Source organism: Arachis hypogaea, chromosome 15 (genome assembly GCF_003086295.3).
Source record: "Arachis hypogaea cultivar Tifrunner chromosome 15, arahy.Tifrunner.gnm2.J5K5, whole genome shotgun sequence".
NCBI lineage: Eukaryota > Viridiplantae > Streptophyta > Magnoliopsida > Fabales > Fabaceae > Arachis > Arachis hypogaea.
In genome coordinates this window covers 24695174-24719857 of record NC_092050.1, presented here as the reverse complement: position 1 = coordinate 24719857, position 24684 = coordinate 24695174, and the positions used below count along the sequence as shown (strand labels likewise).

General features: G+C 33.5%; 2 protein-coding genes and 2 long non-coding RNA genes across 5 annotated transcripts; 2 read left to right on the top strand and 2 right to left on the bottom strand.

The window, feature by feature from the left end:
• Positions 1-14382: 14382 nt before the first annotated feature.
• Positions 14383-17635, top strand: LOC112750000 (uncharacterized). Its single transcript, XR_011873309.1, has 6 exons — positions 14383-14774; positions 14890-15131; positions 16169-16562; positions 16979-17232; positions 17312-17401; positions 17483-17635. It is a non-coding gene; the product is annotated as an uncharacterized lncRNA (long non-coding RNA).
• A 160-nt stretch (positions 17636-17795) lies between these two features.
• On the top strand, positions 17796-19380 carry LOC140179634 (uncharacterized). Its single transcript, XR_011873308.1, has 3 exons — positions 17796-18557; positions 18651-18729; positions 18823-19380. It is a non-coding gene; the product is annotated as an uncharacterized lncRNA (long non-coding RNA).
• A 254-nt stretch (positions 19381-19634) lies between these two features.
• LOC140179633 (uncharacterized) lies at positions 19635-23943 on the bottom strand. 2 transcript variants are annotated; one of them, XM_072218890.1, is made up of 3 exons: positions 23541-23943; positions 22916-23002; positions 19635-22384 (listed from the first exon to the last, which is right to left on the bottom strand). In XM_072218890.1, the coding sequence occupies exons 2-3, from the start codon at positions 22937-22939 to the stop codon at positions 22049-22051; spliced, it is 360 nt and encodes a 119-aa protein (XP_072074991.1). In that variant the 5' UTR covers positions 22940-23002; positions 23541-23943; the 3' UTR covers positions 19635-22048. The 2 variants fall into 2 exon arrangements, with proteins under 2 accessions (XP_072074991.1, XP_072074992.1); XM_072218891.1 differs by having other exon boundaries at positions 22916-23086; positions 23541-23720.
• On the bottom strand, positions 20910-21808 carry LOC140179164 (protein FAR1-RELATED SEQUENCE 5-like). The gene is made up of 2 exons (XM_072217819.1): positions 21577-21808; positions 20910-21502 (listed from the first exon to the last, which is right to left on the bottom strand). The coding sequence occupies exons 1-2, from the start codon at positions 21806-21808 to the stop codon at positions 20910-20912; spliced, it is 825 nt and encodes a 274-aa protein (XP_072073920.1).
• Positions 23944-24684: the final 741 nt, after the last annotated feature.

Genomic DNA, 24684 nt, shown 5'->3' with positions numbered 1-24684 from the left:
TTTTTAAAAATTTAAAATTTAAAATTGGGGAATTTAAAATTTAAAATTTGATGTAAAATAAATGAACGAAGTTTTTTGAATTTATGGTAATCTGTGGAGAATTTTTATTATTTATTCTTGTTGAGCTAAATAATTAGCCCATTATACACGTCAAAATTCTTCATTAGCTCCCTAACGAGATTCATTTATTTATATATTAATTAATTTTGCAGTGTAAAAAAATTACAAAAAAAAAAAAAACGAGGTCCTTGGATCATATTTGCAAGCCATCACGCCCACTGCGCCTTCCATCAGCTTTTATATTGTTTAACTAAATTAAACGTTATATATCAAGATATAAAAGTAATAATTTATCAATAATATATTTGTAACATATTTGTTGTTAAATAATTATATATTTAAACTATTTATAATTGTTAAAAAATACTAATTTGTACGTTTATTCCATTTATAAGTTAATATATATACCCATTACTCCGAAGTACTACTAATGTGCTGCTAGCCTAGCTAGCTAGCTTTAATTCATGCAAATCAGCTAAATTTGGTTCTGCGAAAAAGAAAAGAAAGGAACTCCACCTAATAATATTAGAGTGCGACATAGGCTAAAACGTTTTAATATGAAAAAATATGAGTTGTTTTAGAAATATAATTTTTTGGTGTATATACAAATAAGTGAACGTTGTAGTTATAATAGGGCCAACACACAGGTAACGTGCTGATTCAGCACGCATTCTGTGTGTTGTACACTTGTCTCACATCCAAGCAACACACATCCTCTGTGTTATATACGTGATGCTCATCTAAACAACATGTACCCTGCGTGTTGTACACGTGTCGAATACTGGTTGGATGACATTCTAATACGTAATCTGCGAGATGAGTCATTTGCCTATAAAAATCAAAATTCGTTACTATTTTACTTCATTACGAGAGAGGTGTTTTAGTATATTATTGGTGTGATGGAGGGTACTACAAATATAGTAGTTTACCACAACGATAAGATTATACGAAATACATATGAGAGGGGATAAGCTTTGCGTGTGAGAATGCATTTTCGTTTGTAGTTCCATGCACTATAACATTCTTGAAACTATAGTACAGTCTCTGTCAGAGCATAGAGAGTGATATTTTAAAGACGGCGAACAATATTCTCTACAGGAGTCCAGTTGTTGTATTTGGCGGCCTAATAGAGTTGGAGATTATGCCGATCGTTGATGAAACAAGTATTCAGCGGATGTTTCATATTCACCAACAAACTCAAGGGCAACACCCAAGGATCGAGTTGCATGTTGAGTTTGAACATATAGTTGCAGATGAGATTCAACATGACCAATACGTGAAAGATGACAGAGCTAAAGTGTACGAATGAATGAATACTGATAGCGAAGAGGAGTTCGAAGCTACGTACGAAGCCAGTGACGAGGACGAGGATGGCGATGGGGAGGTGAGGCAGTCACGAAAACTTTAGTGGTACTACTTGTAGTCAGTCAACCCATGCATGGACATTCCACCTTTTATGCGTAGCTTGGATCTTGACGCCATGCATGCACCAGAGTTTCCCAAATATGCAACATAGGTACGTGAGGAGTTGGTAGTATGTTGTCCTTAATGTTTTTTTATGGATTGATGAGCGACAATTTATTTTTTAATGGGTATTAATGATCTTGAGGACGGGGAGTTCAGGATCAGAAGGGAATATAGTTCTAGAAAATTAGTCATCGCGACAATTTGGAGTTACACTATCTCTAGAAGAGTCAATTACGTTGTTTATGAATCCGAGCCACAGATGTTCTATACAAAATGCAAGACTTATGAACGTGGATGCGATTGGCTTATTCGAGCCAGATTGATATAGAAAAAAGTTTGTTGCGAGATTCGGAGATACAACGGGAGGCACACGTGTTTCATAGGAATGATTTTATAGGATTACTCCAAGTTGGATTTGAACATGATTGCTGAGGCTATGAAGCCATTTGTTGAATCCAACCCATTCATAAAGGTGAAATCTATAATTGTGGAAGTCCAGTAAAGATTTAACTACACCATTAGTTACCAAAAGACTTGGTTGGCAAAGCAGAATAGCCAAAGTTTTTAGTGGATGGGAAGAATCTTACCAAGCTTTGTCGTTGTGGTTCTCGGCAATAGTTCAGAAGATGCTTGGTTCACAAGTCCAAATAGAAATATAACTCCTATACAACGAGGGTAAAGAGGTGGACGGTGTTAGGATACTTCACCAGGTATTCTGGAGTTTCAATCCATGCATTAGGGATTTCAAATATTGCAAGCCGCTGGTTTAGGTTGATGGCACCCACCTATATGGAAAATATAAATATTTCCCTTTGGTACAGTTGTGCAAGATGAAAATCAAAACATTGTGCCAATTGCTTTTGCCATCATGGAGTGTGAGACTACTGATGTGTGACACTTTTTTCTCAGTAATTTACGAAGGCATGTTGTAAGAAGAGACGGTGTGGGTATAATCTCTGATCGTCATGAGTCCATCTGAGCAGCAGTAAATCATAGCGGAGGTTATTGGAAAGCTCCAAGAGCATGGTGGATGTTTTGTATTCGACACATTGGTAGCAACTTCTTAAAGGAACTCAAGGTCCTGTACCTGCAAAAGCTTGTGGTCAACAAAGGGTATTCAAGGACAATGGAGGAGTACAATATCAACTACAAAAGGTTGCAAGAACGAGGCGAGGCATATGCTCGGTGGTGCGACAACATCGAACATCCCCAGTGGGTATCGGCATTTGACGAGAGACACCAATGGGGTCACATGATAACGAACCTTGTTGAGTGCATCAATTCAGTGTGGAAGGGTGTCCGAAATCTTCCTATTTTGGCACTCTTCCGAACAACATATTATCGATTGAACAAGCTATTTACACAGAAGAGTATTGAGGCTCACTAGCGCAAGCATGCTGGATTTACTTACTCTGAGTTTACTACTCAATGGATAGAAGCAAATATGCAGCATGCACTGATTTGATAGTAGAAATGAGATGTTTGAGGTGCGCCAAATACCTAGTGGAAAATTTTTAATAGTTGATCTTGCGTGGCGGATGTGCGACTGTAGGTATTTCAGGTGGAGCGACTACCATGTCGCCATGTTATTGCTTGCTGTGCTAACCAGCGCCTCAATTGGCAGGTGTATGTCAACGATGTGTACAAGATGTCAGAGATTTGCAACGTCTACAGAATTGAGTATGTCCCGTTGGGCGACATGGAGACATGACCTGATTACCCAGGACCGACAATGATCGCGAATCTTGCCTTGAGACGAACTGCGAAAGGTCGTCCCAAATCGACCTGCTATCTAAATAAAATGGCGAACCCAGGCTAACTTTATGTAGCTTTTATAGGAACTACTCGCAACGTGTTTGCTGCCAAAAATCGCCAGGCTCTGGGTGACCAAGAAGTCTTGACTGCTATCGATCCAACCGGTCACAACCTCTCCATCAATCGGTAGGTCAAATATGTGTAACACGTCCTCAAGTGTCACTGTAACCTCATCAATTAATAATACAAATGTATGAGTCTCCAACCTCCACCTTTTCACAAGAGCAGATAGCAATGCAAAATACCTTTTGATCTCTCCAACTCTCAAGATATGGTAAAATCTCGTTATTCATAAGGCTTGGTCAATTGCCGAACACCACATCCCCGACAGATCAAGTTTATAGGATAGAAAATTTTTGTTAGTCTGATATAGTTCAACCGAAATACCAAAAATGATTAATTATATTTATTTTTATTTCATTTATTAATTTTAATAAATACCAAAAAAAATATATTAATAACTTGCTGCAACAGAAAATAAAATAAAAAATAATTACACAAAATTTGATTTTTTTATTATTTATATTTATATTATTTATTAGTTTTAATAATTACATCATTTTGGTAATTATAATATAAATTGAAATAAAAATAATATTAAAATACAAAATAAAATATAATTATATATTATTCGATAGCAAAATATATTTTTATAAGTATATTGATTATTAATTTTAATAAATACTAATTAAAATAAAATAATAGTGTTGTAACAGAAAATAAAATAAATAATAATTACATAAAATTTGAAATTTTATGTATTCATATTTATATTATTTATTAATTTTAATAATTAAAATTAAAATAAGATAATAATATTATAACAGAAATATAAAATATCATAATATAATAATTAACAGAAATATCATATATATATATATATATATATTATTTATTAATTTTACTAATTAATAGAAATATAAAATATCATATTATAACAAAAAAATAAAAAAGAATAATAGTATAAAAAATTATACATACTAGCAACAACAAAACAGAAAAAAATAGAATAATATTATTTTTGAAAAATAAAAAATTATTATTAATTATATTATTTATTCATATTAACAGAAATAATAGTATAACTAAACTAATATAAATCAAATAAACAGTAAAAAACTACTAAATTAATATTAACTAAATAAACACTAACAAATTAACTGAAAATAATAAACTTATATAATTAGGATGTCCCAAATAATTGATATAATCTTTCGCATTTATAATCACGTATCATTTTAGACGTACTAATCTCACTCTCAACTAAAACTAACTTACTCTCAATTATACCTCAAAACCTACCTTTCTACACATTTATAAAACTTAACTCTCTCTAAAACTAAGCCACCTTCTCCTAAAATGAAGTAAAATGAGCACCTAACCTCTCTTTTTATACACTCCAAACATAAATGAAGTCATTTTTGAGAGTAAGTCTTGTCTCATGCATAAAGATATTGACCAAAAGTGGTCAACATACAGGGTACGTATTTCCCGGGTGATGACACGTGGCGTTCCCGTTTGGGAGACACTGATCAAGGCACCTCGGGTACCCACGATGAATCTCTACAAAAGGTAACATGCCGGGTGCATGTTTTTATGGAGCTGTCACGTGACGAATCTCTGTTGAGAATCTCTAATAAAGTTATCTTGAAATTCTGAGAGGAATTCATGCTAAAGTAACACGCAGGGAGCGTGTTGTACCAAGGGACGACACGTGACGAATCTCTACTGAAAATTCCTGATAAAATTGTCTCAAATTTTTGGAAAAAGTAACATTCATGGTGCATGTTGTGTCAGCGTTTTTGTACCATCCACATTTTTGCAAAGTCCTCCAAACACCAATATTCAACAAAAATACTACTTTCTTTTTCATATCTAAAATAATTTTTGTGTGACATAATCATTTTAATTTCAACTTTTATTTTGCTCTTCAGGTAAATATCGTTGATCACCGAATATAATATGAATAATCTTAAAAGAGTAAGGCAGTGAGTAGCTATAGTTACATGGTGTTTAAAAATCCTCTGCAATTCAATTCTCATAAAAATTAAATTGAATTCCAACATTTGAAACAAAAAAAAAAGTTAGTTTAAAAGGAATTCAATCCAATTCTACTATTTTTTCCAAAAATCAATTTCTATCCCATTGGATCTTATTTGAAATTATATTTTATTAGGATTTCACTTAAAATTTCCAAAATATCCATGTGATCTATTTTTTTTTTTTACTCATTCATTTTCAAAGATTTTCATCTCCTAAAGACACCTCTACTTTTCTTTCCTTTTGTGTAGACGTACTTCATCTCCTTCCTTTCCATGTAGATGTGCTTCATCGATAAAGTATATGTATTCAAGCACGGACCTACTTTCAAAGAAGAGAGAGCACTTACTCCCATTAGATTTTTGCAAAAAAAAAATAAAAATAAAAATTATATATAATTATATATATTTATTTTTATTATGATATTATTTTTATTAGTAAATTATAGATAATTTTTTTAAAAATTTATCTTTAAAAAAATTTTATTTAGTTAACTTATCATGCAATAATATTTATCTTATTAACTTTGATTTAGTATTAAAACTAAAAGTAAATGGATCAACGCAATAAAAAAAATTAATAAGCAATAATAATATACTTTTTTTAAACTAACCAATTCATTAATTACCAAACTACAAACTTAATTTTTTAAACAGACATGAAATTATCAATGTCTTTTTTGTCTTAAAAAATTATTTGATATAAGAAAAAACATTATCTATTTATCTATCTATTAATTAATATTATCTATTTTAACTTTTAAAAAGGCTTGTTTTATAACTGTTGTTTCTGTTTTAAAAAAATTATTTTTTATATATATTATAATAAATGAACTTTTTAATTGAGTGGAAGATAATCCATTGTTAAGTTTTTCTAGTACTTAAATATAATTCTTGTTTCAAATTATAAATACTAGTGTATTAATATGCTTAACGTGTCTATTGATTAATTCTTGAAAAAATAACAAATAGGTCCTTGACCTTTTGATCTGTGGACATTTAAGTCTTCGAAAATTTGAAAATACATTTAATCCCTGACTTTTTCAAAACCTAGACATATCGATCCCTCATGTTCACTTGGGTTTGTCAGACCCAACGGAAAAATCGAACGTGACTTCCGTTGTATTGACCTGGTTGATACGGATACACACGTAAGAGAGTTTTTAAAATGGGACAAATTAGACCCATGGATCGATGTGTCCAAATTTAAAGAGGTCAAAGACTTAAATGTATTTTTAAATTCTCAAGAACTTAAATGTCCGTGAACCGAAATTCAGGAATCAATTTGTCCTTATCTCTTAACTCTTTTATTTATTAAATGTGTAAAAATAATAAAAATACAATTAATTGAAAACATGGGATAACAAGTTGCTTATAATTTAACTAAGATTTTAAGTTCAAATTTTAAAAATAACAAGAAAAAATTTAGAAATGGGATATAATAAAAGATATTTTTTAGGAAAAAAGTTGTGCACTAATTTTTTTTAATTTCCGTATCTCTAATTTTCTATTACATAATATAAATATTAATATTCAATAAAATTTATTTTAATATATTTTCGTTCCATTATTAAAATTTTTTGGGTCCGTTACGGTGTATAATTTTGAGAGACTCTATAGCCGCACAAATGTATAACGATTATACTATTAAATAAGTTTTAAATCTTTTTGAGAGACTATATTATTAAATATTTTTGTATTGAACTTGGATTTTATGTGTCATTTGAATTATGGAACTATCTACCATGGGAAAAGTGAAAGCTAGTTCTTAGACCATCTCCAGTAGGGAACTCAACCCAATTCCTGTTTATGGTCCACCTGTCATAAAAAGTAACTCAACATCAGCTTTTGCGTCATAAACAGTAAATAGGAACTCAAAATATCTCTCTCTTCTCCATTAGGAGGAACTAACTTTAGTCCCTATTGTGATCCCACTTAATTAATTAATTAAAATACTTGAAATTAATGTAATTAATTTTTTTCAATAATGTAATTTAAATTTATAAATTTAAAAATAATTCACTATTAAAAGATATTAATATTAAATAAATTCATATATAATAATAATAATACACAATATATAATTCGGAGTTACACTAATTTGTAAAATTACTTAATACAAAGAAAAACATAATTAAGCTTTATAGTTGACGACAATGCAAGCATTGTGAAATTGCCATATGTGTTCAATCAAGTCCTCTTTCAATTGTCTATGCTGCTGCCTATTTCGAAGTTGGGCATTTCTTTGGAGAAATTGATGGTATGGTGCGAAATCTTCTTCTCCCAGCTGAGGTTGTGATAAGCCATTTTCAACATCATCATACTCTAAGCCCTGAGCAAAATTTCCTGCATAAGTGTCTCTTTCATCCTCAACAATCATATTATGCAATATAATACAAGCTCTCATTATGTTGGCAAGCTTCTTCTTTTCCCAAAAACGAGCTGGACCACGTATAATTGCAAAGCGTGCTTGCAACACTCCAAATGCTCGCTCCACATCTTTTCTTTGCCCTTCTTGGTATTGTGCAAATAACTTGCGTTTCTCCCCTTGTGGCTTTGAGATTGATTTGACAAATGTGGCCCATTCAGGATAAATACTATCTGCTAAATAGTATCCCATAGTATAATTATTACCATTAATAGTGTAATTTACCTCCGGAGCACGGTCGTTTAGAATATCATCGAACAATGGAGAACGATCTAATACGTTGATATCGTTATTTGAACCAGAAACTCCAAAAAACACATGCCATATCCAAAGGTCTGAAGATGCTACAACCTCAAGTACTATGGTTGCAACCCCACGATAACCACTCATGTACATACCTTTCCACGCCTTTGGACAATTTTTCCATTGCCAATGCATGCAGTCAATGCTACCCAACATGCCAGGGAAGCCACGACCCTCCGCCATTTGTAGCAGGCGTTGTACATCATTTGGTTTGGGTTTTCGCAAGTATTCATCCTCGAACACCGAAATGACAACACCTTCAACAAATTTTTCCAAGCATTCAATTGTAGTGCTCTCGCCTATGTGCACATAATCATCAACAGCATCAGCTCCTACGCCATATGCTAACATGCGTATCGCAGCGGTACATTTCTGGAGTGATGACAAGTCTCTTCTTCCAGTTGCATCAACCCTCTGTTGAAAATACGGATAGACGTTTGAGAGAGCATCTACTATCCGAAGGAACACATGTCTTCTCATTCGAAATCTCCATCGGAAAATGTCAGCATTATACACCAGTTCATCTGCAAAGTAATCTTGAAAAAGGCGATCATGTCCTGCTTCTCGATCTCTGTTGATCCATTTACGAGTAATTGGGATAGAGCTTCTATCGATATCTTCTTCTTCTGAATCTTGGAGTAAACACTCATCGATCCAATTATCTATGACTGTGTTATCTTGCCGTCTTCTTTTGCCATACAAAGCCTCATTAAACATATTATCAAAATTCCTAGCCATATTTAGAAATGTAATTTTGAGTTCTTTTTCGAGGTGAGAAACAAGAATTGAAGTGGAGTTGCAGAGTCATGGATAGTTGATATTTATAAGTGTGTCTGCAATAAGTACCTTAACGGCTAGTTAACGGCTAGTTTTGCAACGGCTAGTTTTACAACGGTCACTTTTATGAACAATAAGGGCACAATAATATTGACTAATTTAAAAACTTACATCAGAAATAAATAAAACAAACTACATCATAAACCAGTAATACGCAATAAAAATAAGAACATACTACATAACTCTACGAATACAAGGAACCATTAAGTAAACCACTTGGCGATTATTTTCTCACATGCAATCTCATGAAGAGCTCGTCGTTTTTCACTCATTGTAGACGTGTCAGCATTAATTATTTGCATATCCATTTTCCTTTCCCTTTCCTTGGCCATCCTTTCCATTTCCCTTTCTTTTGCTTTTATCTCCATTTCTTTAATATACCTCTGAGTTTGTAATTCTTTTTCTTTCATTATTGCTTGAGCTTGTAATTCTTATTCTTTCATTGCCGCTTGAATTTGTAACTCCTTCTCTTTGATTGCCATAATCTTTGCTCTATGTTCCTTCTCCTCTTCTCTTTCTTTTTCCCTATCCATTAGTTCCTTTTCTCTAACATTCTTAATATCTTCCATGAGAGATAATTTTTTGACAACCGATGATTTTCTTTCGCTAAAATCTTCAGACATCTGTGCTTTTTCCTTACCTTTTCGCTTGATCTTCTATGATCCTTGTGGGCGAACGGGAGAGTCCACACCGGGTTCGTCAGCCAATGGTGTTTCTGGGTTTGATGAGGATGAGTATGCTCCAGTTGCACTAACCTTGGTTCTCTTTGAGCCGTCACTCTGTGTAGGTAGTTGGCTTCTCCATTTTTGCTCCAACCGAAGCATGTTCCAATGCCTCTCAAAAGTGAACTTTTGACCATAATTTGTGGAATAAAGTTTATAAGCCAACTCCTTTATATCATCAGCGTTCGAACCACTCCTTATGTTTCGACTAGCTTGATCGTAGCAACCAGCAAATTATGCAACAGCCTTGTTGATCTTATACCATCGTTTCTTACATGCAACTACCTCCCTTATCATGTCAGAGCAAAATTCTACACAGTAGCTATGAATTCGACTCCAAAATGTTTCCCCCTTTTGATCGGTACCAACTACAGGGTCAGTTGAAACATTTAACCATCCACTGATCAGCATCTCATCCTCTTTCCAATGCCAGTGTTGAATACTATCTTGTCTCCGATCTTCAATATCATCATCATTAAGGTCGATAGCATCTAATCTACAAAGGTTGGCAAAATCTGAATATTGCGAATTTGGACTAGATTGTATAGGAGTCTGAGAGGATGGATTAGAAGAGCCACCAACACCAGATGAGTTATGTCTTGATGCACTGAATTGAGTTGGAAACGGCAAGGAAGTTGGAGTAACATTTCCGATAGAGGGGTTAAATATGGACGAAAATGGAAAATGGGGTGTTTGTGAATTTTGATTTTGCGGTTGGAATATAGGAAACTGATTATTATAAGGAGCTTGAAAATTGAAATCAGAAAGATTTTTGTGGATTTGGATTTTGAAATGAATTTGGTAGTGTGAAGTTTTGATTTGGAACTTGAGAGTTTGAGGTTTGAGATTGTTGGTATTTGGAATTTGATAAAAGTTTTGTAAGTAATTGAAGAAAGAGTTGAGTTGGTTTGGATCCATTTTTTCGAACAAAAAATAATAGTAGCAAAACTTTGATTTTGTAAACTTGGAAGAAGATAAAGAAGAGTAGTAGATAATGTGAGAATAGAAGTGTATCTAAGTGGTATATATAGAGTAACAAAATATTAATTTATTAATAATAACGGTAACATAATAACGGCTAGTTTCTAACGGCTAATTTTACAACGGCTAGTTTTACAACGGCTAATTTAATATAATAATATAAATATAAATAATATTTAATATTAATTATGATATAAATAATTAATATAAATTATTAATTAAAAATATTTAATTATTTAATCTAATTAATTATTATTTAAATAATTATTATAAATTATTAATTAAATAAAATTATAATTATTTAATTTAATTAATTATTATAATTATTATTAAATTGAATATTATTTAATTATTTAATATAATTATTTATTATAATTTAATTATTTAATATAATTATTTATTTAATTATAATTTCATTTAATTATTTATTTAAAAGGTAATGACAAGTTACCATTGGTTCTCCTTAAATCCCTCTGAGCAGGGACTCATCTACCTTAAACTCTGTGAGGGAACTTGTTTCTCTGCTTCTTTAACGGTAAATTTCTCAAAGTGTCAGGAAAAAGTTGAATGGAATCACCCATTAAAGATGCTCTTAAAGGACCTGTTTTCAAGATTCCAAGTATGTGGTTGTGGTTGCTGCCATACATGTGGGTAGTTTTTGAAACTTTGACTCCTTGAATTTTTATAATCTGTTATATTGAGCCATGTAATTAAGTAAAGGAGTTATATAATGTTGCAGGTGTTGAGGAGATGACGTTGGCAAACTGTGAAGCAGTTTTTTTTTTTACGAAAAACTTTTAGATGGGCTGAAGTTGTCTTAGATATTTGAGCCAGTATGGAAGCCCATTTTTTTTTTGTTGTATTTTCTCAACCCATTGTTAGTTAGTTGAGAAGAGGAAGCTGGGCCAAACTCCATCAACACCTACACTTGATCTAAGCCAGAAAACTCTATCAACACAGTTTTTTCAAGTCCAAAAAAAAAAAAAATACAATTCTTTAAAATAATTAATGCTTTGACATAAAATAATACAAAAATATTCTTCATTAGTTTTGTACACCAAAATCAGTCACTAATATATTTGTGTATCAATACATATAGAATAATTTAATTTTAATATATATTTATATTCCAGCATATATTTTATACCAATGACTGATTTTGGTGTGCACGTAACATAGTCAAAAATAATCATGAATATAACAATAATAAAAAATGCTATTTGTAAAAATTCATCAGCTACCATATATTTATGTATAAATATATGTATTATTTAACTTTTTTAATATTATATTCTAATATATATTTTATACCAATAGTTGATTTTGATAGCTGATTTTAATGTACACGTAATTGGTTAAACAATAATGTTAATAATTTATTAATGGTATGAATAAGGTGTAATATATAATACTTGTGAAAATCAAAATACATTCTAATTATTCACTGGGAATAAGTAGCTAGGTAAAGCAATGTTAAAAGATGCTATTTAAATTAGGTGATTATTTCGATACGATTATAAATTTATATATACTGGTAAGATATAAAAAATGGACAATAAAAACTCGCCACGTGAATTATATTTATGTCTATTAGTATTTATTTTTTAATATTTTTTAAAAAAATATTATATTACTTTATATACAAAAAATCGTCATAAATAATAATAAAAAGATAAATATATCTTTATAATTATTTTTGTTAAATAACTCTTTATTTCTTTGACAGAAACATCCTTTAATCAAAATTAGAGTCAAATGAAATATAATAATTTTAGGAAAAAAAATCAAAATCAAATCAATTTGTGTTCCTCTTTTTCATTATTTATCGAAGTCATGGATAAAGCTGAATCATGCATATTGCATTATGGTTAGGGTTACTTTAAGGGTTAGGCTTACTGCTAGGATTAAGGTTAAAGGTTGCATTCCACTATAGCAGAGTTGATGGTTTTTTGATGTAGAGAGGTGTTATTATATTCAGAAATCTCATTAGGGTTAGAGTTACTATTAGTATAAAGGTTAGTGTGAACGTTAGGGTTTAGGGTTACATTGCACTATAACGAGAGTGATCGTTTTTTTATGTGGAGTGGTGTTATTATTTTCAGAAATTTGCACAAATACAAAGATATGTTGTGTATGATGTTTTTGATTTTTTTTTTTATTGGATTTTATCATCAAATATGTTTTTAATAGGGTTCAAAATTTGAAGTGGCTTTAATTTCAATAAAATCAAATAAAATTATTTAGTTTTATGTACATATAGTACTATTATTGATTTAAGCAAAAGTTGTAATATTGTAAAATATAATTAGTCTTTGAAAATATCCTGTTAAGAAATTAAAGCACTAACACAAGGATTTAAAGAATAACATCTAATTTAAAATTTAATTTGTTCGGGTTTATTAGAGTGAACAAATGACGAACTATATGTGCATGGCACAATAATTATTATCTTCTGAATATCAAAAGGTAAATTATAAGCTCTTTATTTATTTTTATACAGTTCTCCACAATGTTAATATCTTTAAATTTGATCATATATCTTTTTGATGATTGTCGATTGCAAATTTTACTTCAATCAATTATAGTTTACATGTTAATCTAACTTTTTATTCTCTTAATGACTTTATATGTTTTATTTTGTCATCAATTTAGTGATCTTCATTGTTTAAGTTTTTAAGCTTTCATTCTATTATATATAATTATGTTGCATATAAATTTTTAAACTGAATTAATGAATTTATTGATTTAGAATATATTTTTTACTTTTAAAACTAGTAATAGAGAAATATTTTCTATACAATACATAGTTAAACATATGCATAAAATCTTGTTTCTGAACCTGTGTTAAAACTAATTTAAAAAATATAAAAAAAATTTAATTATTTTAATGAGAAAAAAAGAACAAAATTTCTAAATTAAGTTTCTATTATTTTATACAAACATACTTTTGATATAAAGGTTTAATTTTTTTTATATTTATATAGAATTCTAGTTTCAAATTATAAATCCTAGTGTATCATTGGAGTCGTTAGTTTCACGAACTCTCTTTGTATTTAGGACATTCATATTATTTAGAAACCCTAATGATTTGTTTACGTGAGTTGCCCAATATTTTATATAAACATACTTTTCATATTCAGGTTTATTTTTTCTAATATTTATATATAATTCTAGTTTCAAATCATAAAATCTAAAGATTAGTGCATCCTTAGGTGTTAACGTGCCAGACGATTCCCTCTTTTACTATTAAATGTGTATAAAAATAAATCAATGTAAAATTAGTTAGTATAATAATTTATTCATAATTTAATCAAAATATTTTAAGTTCAAATATTAAAAATAAAAATTTTATTTTTGATAATTAAATATAGTGAATAATATTTTAAGAATGAAACTGTCTACTAAGTTTTTTTATTTTTTTTATCTGAGTTATATTTTTAGTTTAATTAATGATATTCAACAAAATTAATTTCAATATATATATATATATATTTTTGTCCCTGTTCTTGCAATTTAATTCAGTTTTCTATATATAACATTTAAAAAAAATTGTTAATGGAGAGCAGTTGAATAAACAAATTATAATATAAAATAATATCATTTTAAGAAAATGTACTACAACAATAATTTATAATTTTAACAAGAAATGTAATTATTACTTGCTAAGTGATGTGATTTGGAGACACTCGTCGCTGGCAAAAAGGCTTTTTCAACCCAAGAATTACCCTCTGCCTACATAATTACTATCCCTCCCCCAATTTTCTCTTCATTCATTAGTTCCTAAGCCACTCTGAACACACAGGGGAGGTAGTAGAACCCGAGATATCCGAGTTTCCTAGGAATCTTCACCAGAGATATCCCACCTTTGAAGAGGGGCTGAAGTGGATCTTCAAGTAGTGGTGTACTTTAGCTTGTATCTGTGGTCAAAGGTGTTCCAGTCGGTGGGTATGCTGCTCCACGAAAAGGAAGTGGCCTCCATGCTGGAGGTGGCAGCTACTATACCTAGGAGGTGGAGCCTACTCGGGGCCGCTTTCTTCACCATGAGACTCTCATCCAGCAGCCGGCAGTAGAAACCCAAAATTCATTAGCGACAGGTTGCAGTTGAAGGCACGACGTCAGAAGGTAAGTATCGGTCCCCTAAGGGATTTGATGTTCATGTTAATTTGGGCAAATCAAAGCAATGACTATCCTGACTATCCGTGTGCTGTTTACGAAATTATTGTGGTGGTGGATGCAGATGCTGACGTTATACCCTTGTTACAGGAGGCCATTGCGTCCTTGGAAGGCTGTGTTTCGCAGCTTGAGGTTGAAAAGTTTGAGCTTCTAATGCAACTAGCGGGGGTAATGGAACAACTCTCCACACTATTCACTGTAAAGAAATGCCAAAAGTAAGCACATGCTCCAAAAGTGACCCGCCGGGTTATGGTGCCTTGGACGAATATCCGTGTAAGCATCAAGGGTTTTGATGTTAGAGTTTAGGTAAGCTTGGGTTCCTTTATGGATTTTTTTGTGCACGATGTATCCTTGTGTTGTGTCAGTTTAAGTAGATTTGTGTTGTATGAATTCGTCTTACTTGTCCGGTACTGAGTGTCTTAGAGGCTGTAAATACTTTGAGATGAATATAATTATGGTAACCAGTTAGTCATGGTAAACATTGATGTTTCGGTTATCTATTCGTGTATGATCCGTTGATCATGTATCTGCTAATATTCCCTTGAAAATTGTCGATCACTGAGGACTATGGAACATCATTAAAGGTGCTGTAAATCACGCCTATTTTTTCGAGGGGGGGAAGGGGAAGGGTACACTGAAAAGGTTTTAAATTTTCATCGACTAATTTGTTTGATGCCTCAGGAGGGTTAAGGATTCAAATCTTGGATATAACAACAAATATGAGTCTAAAAATACAAAAAGTGGGTCATTTTTCAGGAATAAGATTTTTTTAATTACCTGATAAATCATGACAGCATTGTTAAATTTTCTTAATTGATCATGTCTTTTTTTTAGGGAAAAAAGTAAATAACATTAACCTTCAGAACTTGCTAAGGAAAGATCTTTTCGGCCCATAAAACCATTGGTTGCGTATTTCTAGAAAGCATATGTCACACCTCGTCTCCCTCCCCCCTCACCTTTTAGTCACGTCACATTGATGGATGTGGCTATAGAAACATACACATCAAAAGAGTGATATTGATGTGCAAGACAATTTAAGCAATTATAGCATAGCCCTTTGACATACCCCACAATTTCAGAGGTAATAAATAATTTGTAGTGTTCAGCTATGGAAAAGTGGAGGTGTGAATTTATTATTATTATTATTTTGGACAGAGATGTATGAAGTTAGAACTGTGTGGGTACAATATTTCTTGTTTGAGCTTTTTTTTTGTGTGTATATTTAAATTATCCATTCAAAGTACCTTTCGAAGGTGTTAGATGTATACCCCCACCACATCTACCAACATACCGATGTTTTCATTGCGTTTTTAGTTTTCTCAGGTGTTTGTTTTGCAATATAGGCACATCAGAAGAATGCAGAACAGTTTGGTCGTATGGCTGATGAAATGAAGAGGGGCCTCACATTGGTGGAGGCGTGCATGGAAATATTCGTAGGTCTTCCACAAGGGGCTCCATCACGTGAAAGAAGGGGTCCAACCAATGTTACTGTCACCGGCGTTGATAGCATCGTCATGGAGTGTACAAAAACTCCTTGCGGTTGCCAGATAATGTGGTGGAGAGTTGCTCCGATGTCCCATGCACTAAGATCCCACCTACTAGAAGTGACGATGATACCCCCATTCTACCAAGTCTCGGTGGCATGTGGAATGACGATACATCATGTTCGGGGCCATGATATAAGTGGAAGCTGCAAATGCACTAAAGACCCCAGCCATAAGCATTCGTGCCTTCGAGGTGATTCTGCATCATGCGGTTTCACAACCTTACATCCCCACCCACACCAAGGGACTAGTGAAGTTTCATCTTTTTTATTGTTAAAACAGTGTGATTGATATACCTTGTTGTCTTGGCACATAAACATCTTAATGCTTCGTTCTTCAGGCTAGACTTAGAGATGGTATTGGGACTTCAGTTAGTCGTGTCGATGTAAATCTGAATCCAACAAAACTTCCTAAACTAACACTAGAATCACCCAAAGACATGAAAAAATTTGGCAAGATTAGAAGGCCCCGAAGGGAGTCACCCTCCTAAATCTCCTCTACACCAGTTGGGGTCATCTTCCTGCCAATTAGTTCAACATGACATTGTTGTTTACATGCGAGAATTCAAATGTCATACTTTTCTCTAAGCAGCGTTATTAGTTTTTTCAGTTCATTCATTCTCAATTGAAGATAACGAAGGCCATGAGGTATTGTTTGGATGAGGCCCAATCAATAGCTTACATATTTGGAGACTCGATGAATATAAACGAGGGGATATGAAGCTTCAGAGGGAAGACTTTAATTGCCTGCTGCCAGGCCAAGAACCATCAGCGTACATTATGTAACTCATCGCCTTCAAGACGGCATAGACCCAATCACAGTTGCAGCAACGCACAGTGTGGTCACTTCCTTTATCCTTTTTGGTAACATTTTGCAAGACTTCCAATACCTCTTTATTATGCCTTCATGTTGTATTAAGCATGAAACCATGCATGTATGCAGGAGTTCGCTCTGAATCCCAACATTAGTGATGTACAAATCGAAGCACTCGTTAGCAGAGACTGGCTTCCAGCACCCAACATGCTAAAATACGTTAGGGTTTATTTCATTTAATATCTTGGCGAATAGAAACTTTGTTAACTCCATCATGTCTGACATTGGCCCCTTTTATAGGTGTACGTTCAAATAAAAGACAGTCTAAAGCTGGATGGGGAAGATCACTTCTATTTGATGGTTGTCAATATACAACGTGGGAAGATCTGGCTCCTAGATAGCTACCCCATTGACGATACAATGATCAGAAGGAAATATGCACCCAAAGTTGTGGTGAGTATCATTGGTTCAATTGTGTTTGGTTGACTCTGTGCTTAATTTTTTTTGAAAATTTTTGCCTAAATTTGTTGCAATTTTTTGGCCTTTTTTATGGGTGCCACCAACGATACCATACACAAAATATTAGGCCAATACTTGTTTTGGGCCGGTGTGTTATGCAGACATGAAAAGACAGAAGAGGAATCCAATACCTTTTCTTAGTTCATACTCTATCAAAAAAAAGGGAACAATATAGTATGGCATAAACTAAAAAAGGTGAACAGCACCCATTTTGGGCCTCGGTCTTTCATTAACAAGCAACACTCACAAAAAAGAAAATGTCAATCTGAAATTCTTACAATACTCATCTCCCATCTCCACTATCTTTACCTCATCCTATTCAGCAGCTTCGTCGTTCGTGGCAGCTCCATCGATGTCAACGCGGTCGCTCCTCGTGGTGTTTTGTCTCGATCACCAGCACGCGTCTTTTTGTGGTTTCGCTTAAGTTTTAACTTCTTAAAGAAAGATGATAATTGTTATTCATTTTTGTTACTCCTTTTGTTGTTGTTTCACTGTTAGTATTGTTGTTGTCATCGATTGTTAATTTTTTTTATCTTCGGTATTTACTGCAGCTCGTGTTTTTTTAAATTAATTTGTTTTTGGTTCTAATTTATGTTAATCATCACTTTTTTGTTATTCTCTTTATTTTTATGCCTATTAATTTAGACTTACATTCTTAATTGGACAGATCAGAGGATACTTTTTTTTTTTACAATTCATTATCCTTATGTGTGCAAATTATGGTGATTGTCTAGGCCAGGACTTTGGACCACATTCTAAAGGTTAAGTTCTCTGACCTTAACCTCCTAGGATGTAAACCTCCATTTGCAGAATGGAATACTGATTTTGTTCTCGCATTTTCTAATATGGGAAATTGGTAATGACGCTGTCAAACTCATTTTGCACTTAGTATGAGTTGAGGCTATTACATATTGTATTGTTAAAAAACTGAGTTGGACTTGTTTGATAGCTACAAGGATAAGCTATGGATCTTGCTTTGGCTACAGATGGAGCAAGCATTCACTCTAAACCCTCCTAACCATAAGAAGGTTTGTGTCATCTGTCGATCTAAACATTTTGTTTGGCATCTCATACTTTTGCACAACTAATGCATATTGTTTCCTCACTTAATGATTTGATAGAACAACAACATAGAATTCCTTGGGATAAGATCTGCATCGACATTGCGTTAGGCTTAGCGACATAGCACGTCAACCAGATGAGGGACAAATTCCTACAGAGTGCTATGGTGGATTGGAACAACAACTGGACCCGGCTGAAATTCTTCCTTGAAGAAATGTCAATCGTATTATCCACTATGTTATTAGTAGACATCTGTGTAGTAGAAGTATATTTAGTGTTAGGATCAAGTTTTGAACTAGGTACTATTATATGTGCAAGCAAGTGGAAGTAAATTAGAGGTTGTGTTTTGTGTGTCTGGCATTTTGGCAATAATAGTAGGAAACCCCATAACCTTGAAATGGTGGTTGCTATGTTATTAGCTGACCATCACTCTCATGTCATGAAATTTCTCCATACACTTTATTTTGGACCTACAATCATGATCAATTTACAATGTGCATGCATCCATATGTTGGTCGGAGGAAGCAATCAAAGGGATGTTAAACGAGGCATGCACATGACAAAATTGTACTTTACACTCATGCTTCATATTTATTAACTACTACTCTTCATCTCAACCATTTGCACATAAGGTTTCTATTTTCTATGTTTTTTATTAAGTATAATACTCGTGATTGAAACTTTTCATGCAACATCTACTCCTTCAACCTTCAACTCAGTAATCTGTATCTACTCTTTCAACCTTCAACTCAGTAATCCATATCTACTCCTTCAACCTTTAATTATGTAATCCTTAAGCTAACAGTTGTTTTCGATTTTAATTTATCAAAATGAGAATCAAATGGAGCATACTTCCACATGAAGTCCTAAATAGAAAATGCAAGTAAACGTACTTCCACATAAAACCTAAATAATAGCAGGGTACCAAACACCACTTCAGTGTCTCAAACATCAGTTCCTTATGGAACAACACTTTAAACCCCTATATAGTTTTAACACTAACACAACAAACCTGTATCTAGTTTTGACCATAATAAGATAGTAACTAATAAGACATCCATGCTCACTAAGTCTATAGGTCTTAATTTAATTGCATAGTCAGACAAGAGGCATATCAGACAGTACTGAAGCACATCCGTATCATCTCATATTGCATAATAGATTTGAGGATGACTCACGCATGATCAACGATATTTTTTCCGGCTTAACGGTACCATCCGTATCATCCTTTGAACATAATACGTAGATTTTTCCCTTAGAGGTCGAATTCATCACCATTCTAGTATATAAAAAAAATACACACATGAAGCAATTCCTAAAGCATCGTAAGCCACAGATCTGAACAACACGGACTTACATTTGGTTCATCCATGTCATCCTCCTCTTGGACAACATCCATGGTCTACCAATCTTTTTGAGCCGTTGAAGCATCCCGACTGCCATTAACAAACGTACCACCGCACTTGCGAGAGTTGTGCCCTGCCTTGCCATACTTGCGGCCTCATTGCACCCTTCGGATCTTTCCCTTGGACGTTACTTCACATTGCCCGCATCCTTTGTGCCTTGCCCGTAAAGGATCTTTAACACCAAGCCTGTTACCCGCATCAACAGCCCCGACCCTTAAGCGATGCTTCTCTCTTAAAGCTACCCTTTCGTTGGCAATTTTATTCTTCAACCCAAAATAATCTTCAAAGTAACAACATGACAATCTAATCAAGTCTCTACAATTGTCAAGCATTACTACATGCATACTAATGTAAGCAGCATTTGGAATCTCTCCAACACGTCTAACATTGTTTAGCATCGGTTGTTTGGCTTTCTTTGTCCACCTTTCCAATATTAGCAAAGCAGGGATGACGGTGATGTTTAGATACACCAACACACCTAGTATGTGAACACATGGAATGCCAAAAGACTCCATCTGCAAGCATGAGCAAGTAAACTCCTCATCCAATTCCGTCCATGCAACATTCCAGGACCTTTGTTGGCAGTACATCGTGACTTCAAACAGGGTGCATGAGGTTGTCTTCTTGCTTGAAAGTACCCTAACATTACTGACCAAAAGAAGAACCTCTTGGAAAATTTGAAAAACCTCTTTTGTGTAGATTGCCGCTGCATACCTTTCCAACGCCTCCAATTTTTGTTTTCAACACAGGTCCATATACGCAGACTTGTAATCTGCAACCAGCTCTCGCCTTCTCATGAACTCGAGGTAATGTTGAAAATGCTCAATGAATTCCTGAAGGTTGTAACCATTTCCAATAAATTTCCCTATCTGCATATTAAGTGCCTCATATCGAGAGGTTGTCTTCAGGACAATAAAGAATTTTTCCTGAATATAAGTGTTAGACCACATATATTTTCGTTTATATAGGTTAGTAACCCATGCATGATGCTCTAAGACAAGCTCTTCCACCATCTCACTCCATAAACACTCAAATTGATCAACCTCAAGATCAACCATAAGGCATAAACGAAACATGCTGAAAAACCTAGGTTGCCCGACTTTAGGCGTCGTATTTCGTAGCAGGTGCCAACTGCAAAGCCTATGATGCGCACTTAGAAAGACAACACTTATTGCATTTTTCATTGCGAGATCACCATCTATCATCACAGACTGCGTTTCCTTTCCTTTCATTGCCTCAAGAAATGCGTTCAACAACCACACATAACTATCCCCAGCCTCATTACTAAGAATAATGCACCCGAAAACCAATGTCCGCATATGATGATCAGCTCCTGAGAATATCACTAACGGGCACTTGTACCGATTCTTTCCGTATGTCACATCAAATCATAATGGCTAGTTCTACCGCACCAGAATATGTTCTGCAACCTCCTCTCATCATCTAATGAGTACTTCCAAAAGATACTAGCATCATTGCTCTTTAAACTGCACAAATACTTAAGATCACACTCCATATTGGTTGCTCCAGCTCTTCTTTGATTTTCTATGGCATTATATATGTCTTTCATTTCAAATCCAACTGTATCAAATCCATCGGACTGGTTAGCAAATGCACGAAATATGGTTGAAACCTGCATCCCGACTTTTCTCATGCAGTTAATTTGGTGTAGTTCCCCTTCTTTAATTGCTCGATGAGAATGCAACAACCCCCAGAACCTTGCATCCAACATGTCATGGTTGTGTTGATCAGAAAAGAATTCTACGAACCATCGCCCGGTTCTTTTGTCAAGGTGAATCTTTATACGTACATAACACATGCATCGTGTGATTGGTCAATGATCCATTTTCTTATCAACTCGATAGGTGTATTTGCCCTTTCACTCGCCTTGTCTCGACCATACAAATATTTGCCACAAAATTTCTCCCTCCGACCTAACCTTCGTGCTTCCCCCAACCTTGGACCACCGAACCGAGAACCCATTGATGTGCACATACTCATTGAAGTCATAAGCTGGCTGCAAGTCTACAAACTCAAATCCCCGCATCTGATCCGATGTCAACGATATAAAATTGATCCAGTCGAATGAGCTAATATTGTCTAGAATGATTACCGACTCTTCTTGTCCATGTGTGTCCTCACCAATGTTGATTTCTTCTTCCTTGCCAAACCTCATTTCTTCATCCTCAACAAACATGGTCTCGCTTGTGATCACCTGTTCCACCATATTACATGAAAAAGCATAAATCACAACTGCTAATTATACTAAACAACGACTATAACCCAAATCTAAGTTAACAACATAGACAAAGACTTCACTTGTACTCTAGACTCTCTTCAAAAATTAGAAGATACTGCATAGCTTCCTTCCACCCCACCCTCACCTTACAACAAACACCATACTTCAATTTATTAAAAAAAAACAAAACGGTCGCAACAAACACTACATCACACTAGACACAAAATAATCAAAGAATAATATGGTGCAGTGACTCAACTAACAACAAATTCCAGCCACCACACTACCACCCTGCAACCCCCTTCCCCTTCACCCTGTCCACTAACAACAAAAACAACATCGATATAGACACAAAATAGCCCAATCAGATGTACATCAGCAATGGTCAAATTAAATAGTGCACAACACCACAACTGGGGTCAACATTCATAACCTACATCACTAACCATAATCGATATCATCGTAATTCCGTAAACACTATTATAACCCAAATTTTGAACAACATACCTCATCGTTTGTGACGTCTGCCATGGAATCTTGCTCGGGTTCCAGAAATTATGCAAACTCAACTATTCAGATTTCCTGGATGACCTCCTTTAAGAACCAGAAAATTTTTTCCTCACGTTAGAAGCTTCCGTTTAGCATATATATTAGTTCATCGATGAATGTGTATAATTCCTATTAAGTTAAACAACATTCAGAATGCATTTATTTTAGGCTTTATGCATCCATATTATTAGAATTGTGATATAACTTTATGTGAAGTACTTAATTAATAACATTATCCCTATAGTAGACCCATTCAAATGAAAAATTGATATGTTAAAGAGCCAACATTTCTCTACAGATTATACACACATACTTTCCAATTTTTTTCTGCATTTGTTAGCAGCTAATGTTTCTCCAAAATTTATACTCATCGATAACCTTTTCAGATCTCCCAAATCAAAAGGGCCACAACTAATCCAACATGATTCAATTCAAAACTAATCGTGGACGTCAAAACTAATTTCATCAAGTAAATGATGCAATAAAAACAACTGAACACAAACGAGCCGCATAACAACTTCAACAATGGATCTCATCTGAATGCCCTAAACACCAACCGAAAATAGCGTTGTGCAAAACGTACCTCATTCATGAGTTCCGCCATTGTGTTCCTCGCTGGGTTGCAATATTGGTGCTAAGACGTGCGCATTCGACGATCCCTCCGCCTCAAGAGATGCCCCAAGCAGCAGCAACTTCTTCGACTTTGTCTCTCACTCTCTCTCTGCCAAACTCTGTTAGTTTTAAAAAAAATTTTGTGGACGTTAACACTAACTTGTCTTAGTGTTGCAATTTTATCGCCACATCATTAAAAAGGAAAGGTCAATGCATAATTACTATATCTCAAATTGACCCCAATTTTTTTTTTTTTAAATTTAATGACCAATCCTAGTCCTTCAAGGACCATAATATACTTTTTCCCACCATAGAAGCTTCCTTGCATTATTACTTGTTTATGCAATGTATCGTTTGATATTTATTTTTAACATGTCACATTTTTAATTATTGGTGCATTTTATGATACAAATTTGTTATGGATATAAAAATAGGTAGCAGAATAGATACTCAGAAAGTTGTTGATGTTAAAGGAGAAAATAAACTAGATGCATATTTTAGATGGACCATATAGACATGGATGGTTTGTTATTTGAAGTTCTCAGAGAAAAAAAAAAGAATAAGGGACAAAATGAAGGTAGAGCATTTTCAACAGAAACTTATAGAAAAGCAGTAGAAAATATTAATGAAAAATTTTCTAAGTCTTAATAAGACCAAAGTACAAAATCGTTTAAGGACTCTCAAAGAGCAAATGGTAATAGCAAAAAAATTAGAATCAAAAAATGAAATAGCATGGAATGAAACTACTAAGACATTTGAGACTACCTTAGAAGCATGAAAAGCTTTAATAAAAGTATGTATGACGCTTTTATTTAATATTAGTTTTTGTTAGCATTTGTTTGTATATGTTCTAAATGTATACTATGTTATAATTATTTTTTTTTGTTTTCAATCAAATCCCAAACTGAGACAGATTAAAGGAAAACCTCTTTATCACTTGAATATTTTTAGAGAGATATATGAGAAAGATATGACAACTGAACGTCGAAGTGAGACTGCTAAAGAAAAATTATAAAGATGGTCAAATGAAAAGAATATCAATATTAATGATGTTGATGAGTGATAAACCACTATTTTATGGTTTATCTTGTGTCTAATTGAGTGGTTTCATCAAG

Coding starts and splice junctions, on each gene's coding strand:
- LOC140179164 (XM_072217819.1), bottom strand. CDS start 21,808: ATGCAGGTTTCAACCATATTTCGTGCATTTGCTAACCAGTCCGATGGA. Junction 21,503..21,576: donor GCAGAACATATTCTGGTGCG/GTAGAACTAGCC, acceptor TGATATTCTCAG/GAGCTGATCATCATATGCGG.
- LOC140179633 (XM_072218890.1), bottom strand. CDS start 22,939: ATGGCAGACGTCACAAACGATGAG. Junction 22,385..22,915: donor CAGACGTCACAAACGATGAG/GTATGTTGTTCA, acceptor ATGGTGGAACAG/GTGATCACAAGCGAGACCAT.